The sequence below is a fragment of the Camellia sinensis genome, chromosome 3 (assembly GCF_055761805.1).
Source record: "Camellia sinensis isolate YWXY chromosome 3, ASM5576180v1, whole genome shotgun sequence".
NCBI classification, from domain to species: Eukaryota; Viridiplantae; Streptophyta; class Magnoliopsida; order Ericales; family Theaceae; genus Camellia; species Camellia sinensis.
This window is the reverse complement of record NC_138963.1, coordinates 152,357,692-152,367,108: the sequence shown is the minus strand read 5'-3', so window position 1 is coordinate 152,367,108 and position 9,417 is coordinate 152,357,692. Positions and strand designations below refer to the sequence as shown.

The following is a 9,417-nucleotide window of genomic DNA, read 5'->3' as shown; positions in this document are numbered from 1 at the left end:
AACAGAAAACAAAGGTACTGTTGTGAAATCACCAAAACAATATACAGGAGACCTCCTAACAATATTCATTGAAATTTTTCTCATTTTTCTGGTTGTGAGAATTGTTAAGTGGGATGGAAGATGGAAATTTCAAGAAACTTTACAAGATTGCATGTGGAAACATTTATGAATCTTTCTGGAAACTCTTTAGAAAACTTTTTGAAAATTCTTGAGAAACATTCTTGGAATTCATTAACATGTTTCCAAGAACTTTTCCATCTTTTCATTACGTTTATATTATTCCTCATATATATTTATGATCAAGTAACCAATATACAAGACAATTGAACTCGGAAAGTGAAATGGAAAGTAACCATTGAAAAAATATCAAGCAAATTGTCAGATATTTCATTGCTGCTGCATAGAATAAATAAAAACAATAAAAATAAAAACAAAAAAATTCCATTCTATAAAATATTGATGTGAAATTCTTCTTTAGATCCTTCTGTTGGGGTGCTATCCATGACTTGACTGATTAATGTACAGACAAATTACAATTAGTCTGTTTCAACCCATCTCTATTTTCTCGTCTAATTTAAGGACTTCCAATCTTTCAACAAAATAAATTAATAAAAATAAAAAGAAGAAGAAGAAGAAGAAGAAGAAGAAGAAAGATATATAGAGATTATTCAGACAAAAAATAATCTTTAAAAGTAAAAAAAGAAAAAGAAAAAGAAAAGCAATCATGTTACACTGGCTTCGCACCGAACAAAAGCTTATAGGTAGCATGCGGTCCCTCAATGGTGTCAAATAATAAGGTCTCCCATCCCATGGCAGTTGCGATATCTTTAAGTTCTTCAATAACAATGGCAGTGTCACGAATATAAACATGCCCACCTGGCCTTAAAATTCGATCCATCTCAAGCATGATTGTTGAGATATCACATCTGCTTCAATTTTAGTTAGTGATACATAAAGTAATGTTCTTCCAAAAAATACAAGGTGTATAATGCATGAAATAAAGCACAATACAAACAAGAAAGACCAAGAATTGTACCTTTTTTCCTCTATAGAGAAGAGTCCCGCTGCGTTCAGTAGGTCATATGTTCTTGGGTAAGTGTCAAATGGCTCACACCTGTGACAGATTTGAAGATCTTACTAAAAGAGCCAAAAGAGGATTAATGAAAAATCTCACACATTGCAGTGCCTTGTGTGATAACAGAAAATGGTTTGATAACAAAAAAGCAGTTCTTGGACGATTTAATAACTATCTAGAGTTATGAACCACTATTTCTTATTCCATAGCACAAGGCAGAGCATGATAAGCTTTAAAAACCAACATTCTAAAGATCTTCTCAAGTTATAGAATCTCGGTGGACTGAAATCAGTGAAAATTTTCAGATGCCTCGAGTCGACTTCAGGCACAAGTACCATTGATCTATAATGAATTGATACAATGATGATGATTTAGTTTGAAAGAAGGATTTAAAGATTATAATTAAGAGGTCTGAGCTATTCAACCACATGGAATTAGGAAAAGTGAATTTGTTCTCAACCAGAAGTCGAAAAAGTGCATTGCCCATACCAGTCATGCATAACTCCCACGAGCCCACGGTCATAAATAACGGGCAATGTATTAAAACCACTAAGAGGAACAACATTCATAACCCAGCAATCAATCCCATAATCATGTAATGCTGCAGCAAACCTGCCATGAACAAAGTTCCCATGATATAGGAATTCAAACAATCAAAATGAAAAAGCACTCTTCCAGAATTAGAGAAGGGTAAACATATATAAAGAGATGAAAAAGAAGAAGAAAAAGAAGTTACCCTCCATATCCAGCCTTCATGTCCATCACGTTTCGTAGGTGTAAGTCTTTCCAATTGTAGGCATTAACATAACCATTTACAAGATCGTTCCAATATTTTGACTCTGCTCTGAATATTTCCTTTCGGGAATTGTAGGCATCCATTTTTATGGTAAGTAGCCTGTCTGGTGGATAATGAAGGCGTGTGGGCCAGATAGTAACATTAGCCCCATAACCATTCTCAGGTAACGGAGTGATACATGCCTTCAGACTGACATACCTGCAAGAATGCATCAATATATTTAGATTTTTGTGTCGAAATTGAAAAGATTTTGTTCGTCACTAATTAAAAGATAAACTAAATTCATGGGTAAGAAATTATTGACTTGAGGATATGGGGTAACAACTTGGACGTAGGGTTTAAATAATCTGTTACAACCTTGGAGCAATTCTAAGAACACCAGCAACAGGGAAGTAAATAATTCATATGGGATTGTGCCTTTAAATAGATATTTGATCTCTCTTTCCATGTGTTATTAGTGAATGAACGAAGATGCTTTAGGCTTTTAGCTGAAGAGGAAACATTCAGATTACTTAAACAAACACATACACTCTCTCTTCCCAATGTTAGTGAGGTATGATGGATAAAAAAGGAGAGGTCTTGTGTTGGTACTAAAATATTGAATTTGGCCTGTTGACAGAGGTGCTGACATGGCTCAGATGAATTAATGGGTGACCTGAAGTAAGGAACGTGCAAGGTGGACAAGTCCTTTGAAGTAGAGTTGTGTTTCAAGGGTGCAGCCAGAAGCATGTGGTCACAGAAGTGGAGAGCAGTTACAGCAAGTGAAGGATCTTTCCAAATGGTGGAGAGCGCATGCTTGCGTGTATCAAGGAATTAAGGAGGGACATGTGGCTGCAGCAGTTGTGGCCAGTGCAAAGGAACAAAAGCTGGGAATTCAAAGTAAAGGATCTTCAAACCCATTCACAAACCTGTGAAAACTAAGAGTAGCAATTATCTAGGAGTAGCTTCTTTTAACTAGGAGTACCAATTAGCTTTTAGTAAATCGGTTATCTTTGTATTCTTGTTATTTGTTCTTGTTTGACAGCTTGTAACAAGTGACAATTTCAGTAATACACTATCAGTTTTAGTTTGATTCAATCAATCGACATACTCCAAAGAAGTCCTTAAATCTATTAAGGCATAGAACTCAACCACATTGCTTGATCGTCTTTCTGTTTTTGTGGAATTTGGTTTTCCCCGTCGAATAATGTGCCAATTTACCCCAAACCAGAATTTTACTAACATCTTGACATGTAAATGTGTGAAAAATTCAAACCACACATCCATCATTCCCTGAAGTGCTTGCTGTCAGCATATTTTGTTCACAAATCCAATTAATTATATCTGAACTAGAAATACAGTTTTTGAAGAATATAGTTCCTTGCAAACTCTGGGATTAAACAGGTTCCAAACGTAATTTATCATGCTAAATTCTCAAATAGCCAGTTGACTGATTTTGTAGAGCCATTAAATAAATAAAGTTTGTCTTTCTGACAGTTCTGTGCAATATTCAGGTCCAAGTCAAGTCAGAGACATTACTAACAGACATCCAAAAGTAATGGCACTTGGCTATTTGACCAAACCCCAATTTTCTGCTACCGTAACCAAAATGAAATCTCATTGCCCTTAGAAAAATCAATCTCTTTTCTTTATGTATCAACATCTCGGGGTCAAACACTGATTAGTACATTTGATCATTCATGTGATCGATATGAATTTGATATGCATGCTTGATACAAAAATGTTGGTCTATATACAAAAATGCTCAAACAAATTATAAAGACAGTTTCCATGTAATGTTGAAACTCAATGGGGGTAAAGTTGGACATACCAAACATTGTCTGGATCGTCATTGGCTTCACATATAGGAGGTTGTAATTGAGGATGCCGATTAACATAGCAGTTGTTGCCCAGAGGCTTCCTCCATATAGCAATGTACCCTTCCCTCTTTATAAGTTCCCAACAAATACGCCAAGAAAGGTTCTCCATTTCTGTGCACAATTAAGGTCAGGAATCAGCAATGAAGAGATATGATACAAGGAAAGAGAAGAAGATGCAATGTCATACCATCATGCTAGAAACCAGAAAAACGAAAATATCACAAAAATGAGTAAAACACATATACACACAGCTCTATATAACTTCAGAATTACACAATATTCACAATAATAATAAAAAAAACTAATAACCTTTGAACTGTATTTTAGAAGAAGTTCCGCCCACCGTGAGCAGGGTAGAATTCAATAGTTCCTGACCAATGTACTTTAGTAATTTTGACATGATTCCTTTTCTAGGTTTTAGTTTTTTTACAAGTTAGTTTGGACATGATGCTTACCTTCCCATTGTTCTTGCGAGTTATCTTCATGCTCATAGACAGATTGTGCTGCCCAAACAAAGTGTCCCCCTGCCCTCAGCATCCTGTTGACCTCAAGAAGCAAAATTCCATCTTCACAACAACCAAACAAAAAAAGGACAATTAACATCAATAAGGCAGGAACAGCATCCACCAAATATAAGACATGTTCATTCCTTCAACAATTACTCCCAACGTCCCAAAATATTAGTCCCTTATGAAAAATTAAGGACTAAAATGACATAAATTTTCTATTTTGCTCTTCTATTAAATTCGTTAATATTAATATACACAAGAAGTACAATTGACAATTGATGTTTCCCAAAAAAAAAAGAGGGTAGTTTTGGAAAGTTAATATTTTTGAAGTATAATAATTGTACTACCAAAAAAAGTTAGATTTCCAGAAAGGACTAATATTTTGGAACAGAGGGAGGAGATAAAAAAGAAGAAGAAAAGACAGTTCTGATGCACCTTAATAAAAAATGAAAATGAAGTAGGTATTGGATACATGAATTGACCACATAATAATGATGAGAAGGCACAGGGGAAAAAATGCGCCTATCATTAATAATTATTTCATCTTAATACTGAAAGATTAAATTGCAAAGGTATACCATCACGAGCCCAGTTAATATTGCAACTAGAACAATGTATCAAGTCAAATGCCTGGCTAGGATACAACAGACGGTGTGTTGCAAATACAGCCACCATGGCAGGCACACCTCGCTCGAGAGCAAATTGAATCTGGTTCTCATGAACATCTTTTGGTGCTATTGAAAGAGTGGTCACATTACGACTGAGTAAGTAGGCACCAAAACTTGCTACTCCACAACCAACATCCAAGGCAACTCGGGTGTTTTGCCCAAATGCAATGCCAGGGACCATCTGCATGCTCAAATCGTAAAATGAGGGTTAATTTCATCTACATAAAATATAAAACACAGTAGAAATGAAGAAGTAGCCAACATTGGAAATCTGATCCAAGTACTGATCTGCCCCATGGATAAACTGTGTTCCACCTCCTGGAAATATAAATTTATCGTTTTTTCTTGATATCCAATTTTGGCCTCCTTTATCTTCGACCAGGCGCATATGGGGTACATTGTTGAACCACACCTGTAATAAAATCTCAAAGTAAGTAGAGAAGTTCTCCTTTGAATTAAGTAAACAGTCACATACTTGCAAGTAAATTCAAAAAATTAAAAAGAAAAAAGAAAAGGAAAGAATTCACTCGATGCAATTCTTAAGCATTATTAATTTAACTTTACAGTAATATCACAACTTATATATAGAGGATACTAATAGGAACCACAAAAGAGCACTAAAAGGATTTTCTAAAGTCAAATAGATAATGGATACAAAGCTTTAGAGAAACAGAAACAAAAATGTCAACATTAATATGCAGGAGAAGAAAGGGAAAGCCTTGTCGTGGAAAGAGATTGAAGAATATTGTTAAAGTTAGCATTTTGAAATATATTGTTTTCTATCAAATCTTTTTTTTTTTCCTTTTTTTTTTTTTAATCCCATTTTCTTTGGGTCATCTTTGATAATTAACTTAACCTACATCTCTTGTAGAATAGTGAATAACCTAAATCCAGTACTCTCAATCCCAACATTATTTCAACTTTTTCATTCAACTCAGTGTGCCTATTAGCTGTCGTTCACATACATGTACATCAAAAAAGCATAATAGTACTAAAAAATAAATAACTTGTTGCACAGTTAATGCATTTCTGATTTTATGACTAGAAATTTTTTCTTGATTTCCATTTCAAATTGTTCTCTGAACATAGTATATAATACTTGTGAGCCGTGATTCAGGCAATCCAATTTTATGTGTGTAAGGCGGAAGGCCCCAAAAATGGGTGGATCGAATCACTATCCTCTTCCTGTTCTATTGATCAGAAGCATGCAGCAGGGCCACGCCAGTTTAGAATTCGATTCTAAGGGCTAAGGCTCCCCATATCCCCCTACCTTTTCTTTTCCCCCCAGCCATGTATGGGCCACACTTCAGAAAGGCCCTACAGGAGTGCTTCACTTACTTGTGTGAGCTCCCCACCCGCTCATGCTCCTTACCAACAACCCAGCGCTTGGCCAAAACGAAACACACCAGATATTCTGTTAGCTCTAATGGAACTAAACTTCCATTCTATAGTATGGAATATTGAGCATACCAATACGAGGTTGTAAGTAGAGATGGATTGTTTATTGACCTAACCTAACCTATGACACTATTTGCACAAACTCACTTTTAGTACCCCTAGGTCATGTTTGATTCACAAGACTAATAGTGAAGTATTAATAATCCTATTAAATTAGTGTGGTATTCATTATCCAATTGGATTAATATCCATTGGATTAATAATCCCACCCCTACCCTATTACTAATAATACTACAAATTTGTTGGATTAATTATCCATTGGATTAATAATCCTAAACCAAAATGTTAAAACAAACATAGGATAATTGGGCCCACAGATTAATAATCCCAATCCCATACTCTAATCCACCCAATCAAACATGCCACTAGTGAAATCAACTTCATATCATTTGATTACAAACAACACATAATTTATGACATTCAAATACAAGTAACAATTTACATAGTCAATTCCATAATTAGTAACCCAAACATGCAAAATCCAATGAATCAATTGAGAACAAATTAAAGTCAAGCCCAAGAAGAAGAAATTCAAGAAACCAAATCAAATATTCAGTTACTTTTTTTTTTTTTTTCACCTCATCTCTGCTTTTTGGCCATGGAATGTGAAGCGTATACCCTTTAGGCCTCGGCACCAAACAATTCAAGCCCTTCCCTTTCTGAGGACAATGCCGCTCGTACTTGTCACCTCTCTCCGTGGAATTGAAGCTCGAAATCGCCTTCACATTGTCCAAACAGGGTATATACTCTGTCATACTCTCATCACAAACCATAAACTTCCCAAACCTAACCCTCCATTTCCTCCTCCGATTGGTGGCACCATTATTGACCACACTCTCGATTACACTCGGATCGAACTCTCCCACCACAAAATCGTCCGTCATGAGGCCGTTCTCGTCCACAATCCCAGTCCTCTGCACCGCCTTGGGCGGCGGCAGAGGTGCAAAAGCGTCGGGCGGCAGCGCATTTGAAATGGGAATGGCGGTGGCGGTGGCGGCGGTGGTGGTGGGGGAGGAGAAGGAGGGGAGTTGTAGTTGTGGGTCGAAGTGGGAGAAGAGGAGGAAGAGGAGGAGGGAGAGAGAGAGGAAAGAGAGAATGATGATTTTGAGGAAGGTGGAGGATGTGATGTGGTGGTGGTCTGGTGATTGGAAGGTTTTAGCAGCTTTCATGGTGATTTTTTTGCTTTGTACACTCTTCTTCAGTGTTCAATCTTTTACCTGTTCCATATATCTATAGGTGGGAGATAGATATAGAGAGAGAAAGATACATATGTAGATAGAGAGAGAGAGAGAGAGAGAGAGAGAGGATCGTGCAGTCAACGATGGAGCTGGTTAGTTTAATAGCAGGACGAGGAGGAGGAGGGGGCGGAGGAGGAGCTACTTGTAGTAGAGTCTACGTATGATATGAAATTGGGATACCCACCGTTTTTTATGCAAAATGTTGTTGACCGTCGATAATTATAATTATATTTATATTTATATTAAAATGTATAATATTTATAATAAAAATTATACTATATAAAAAATCAACAATGATTCATTCCACTAAAAACATCACTATTAATAGTATTAATGTATTAAAAAAATAAAAAATATAACTCCAAGATCAAAACATCACATCATTAATGACGAGACCCACTGCCACCTAATTAATAGGAGCACTAATAGTGCTCCCAAGCATTTTTCATAAAAAACTTGGCCAAAAGTCCACCTAGGAGTAATTTTATTTTTTATTTTTGAGAATTTTATGGTAGTTGTCAGCTGGAATGACCCTCTCTATTAGGGATGGTAATCTGAACCCGGCTCGACGGTGACCCGACCCCCCGACCTCGAATTGAACGGTTATTCCCCGAAAATATCCCCCACGGGCCGGGGATGGTATTCAAAAAAAAATCTCCGATGATGTTCGGGCCGGGGACGGGGATACATGTCCCAACCCCGGACCCGCCCCGGCCCCGCCCCCGACCCCCGCCCCCAACCCCCGCCCCGTTTAGCCCCGAGGTAAGATTACTCTTATGCCCTCCTCTATATATATATATATATATGTGTGTGTGTGTAGGGTTTGGTTTATATACACTGCTCCCTCTCTCTCACTCTCACACAACGCTGCTCTCTCTCTCTCTCTCGCACAACGACGGCCACTGCTCGTCCCTCACTCTCACTCTCACTCTCACTCTCACACAACGACGGCCACCGCTCATCCCTCACCACTGCTGATCCTCCCTCATCGCTGCTCATCTCTCACTGTCGATCCTCTTTCACTGTCGCTAATCGATCTAGGGATTTCGATCTAGGGATTTCAAGGTTATCTCTCTCTCTTTCTCGCGTTAAACTAATCGATTTAGGGATTTCAATCTAGGGTTGACATACATACATATATGTATATGTATATGTATATGTATATATATCTGAGTGTATATATATGTATATATATCTGTTTCAATCCTTTTTTTTTTCTTTTTCTTTTTCCCCTCTAAATTTACATATCTGAGTTTATGGAATGATGAAGTGATTTTGTTTTATTATTATTTTTTTTTTGCAGATCTGTTTTCAAATTTCAGCCATCTACTCTGCAATTTCAGATCTGCGTTCTCCTCTTCAATTTCTATTTTTTTTTTTTTTTGAGTTGTTGATGATGATTGTTGTTGAAAACAGATTAAACTGTTGATGAATGTTGTTGCAAAACAGATTAAATTGTTGTTCTTGTATTGTGTGTTGAACCAAAAAAAAAAAATGGTCGGGGATATTTCGGGGTCGGGGAAACCCGATCCGCGTTAGGGGGCGGGGGCGGGGGCGGGGGCGAGGGCGGGGGGAGTGATGGGTTCCCCGCCGGGGATCGGGGGCGGGGACGGGGATTTTTTCACCTTCGGGGATCGGGGATGGGGAGTGCGATCCCCGGCCCCGGCCCGACCCGTTGCCATTCCTACTCTCTATCTACTCTTTTTTATATTTTATTCAGTAAATTATACAGATTTTTGACAAATATATAAGCCTGCATTTGGTTGTGTTTTGTAAATATGATTTGAGAGTATAAATTGTATTTTGAATTTGTG

At 37.3% G+C, this 9,417-nt stretch overlaps 1 protein-coding gene across 1 annotated transcript; it reads right to left on the bottom strand.

Annotated features, from left to right (window-relative positions):
* Positions 1–425: 425 nt before the first annotated feature.
* Positions 426–7,769, bottom strand: LOC114298954 (putative methyltransferase PMT10). Its single transcript, XM_082921179.1, has 9 exons — positions 6,944–7,769; positions 5,170–5,319; positions 4,818–5,088; positions 4,186–4,296; positions 3,682–3,841; positions 1,812–2,069; positions 1,565–1,687; positions 1,037–1,114; positions 426–926 (listed from the first exon to the last, which is right to left on the bottom strand). The coding sequence occupies exons 1-9, from the start codon at positions 7,532–7,534 to the stop codon at positions 728–730; spliced, it is 1,941 nt and encodes a 646-aa protein (XP_082777305.1). The 5' UTR covers positions 7,535–7,769; the 3' UTR covers positions 426–727.
* Positions 7,770–9,417: the final 1,648 nt, after the last annotated feature.

Coding starts and splice junctions, on each gene's coding strand:
- LOC114298954 (XM_082921179.1), bottom strand. CDS start 7,534: ATGAAAGCTGCTAAAACCTTCCAATCACCAGACCACCACCACATCACA. Junction 3,842..4,185: donor CTCGCAAGAACAATGGGAAG/GTAAGCATCATG, acceptor AATTGTGCACAG/AAATGGAGAACCTTTCTTGG. Junction 927..1,036: donor TTCTCTATAGAGGAAAAAAG/GTACAATTCTTG, acceptor AAATTGAAGCAG/ATGTGATATCTCAACAATCA.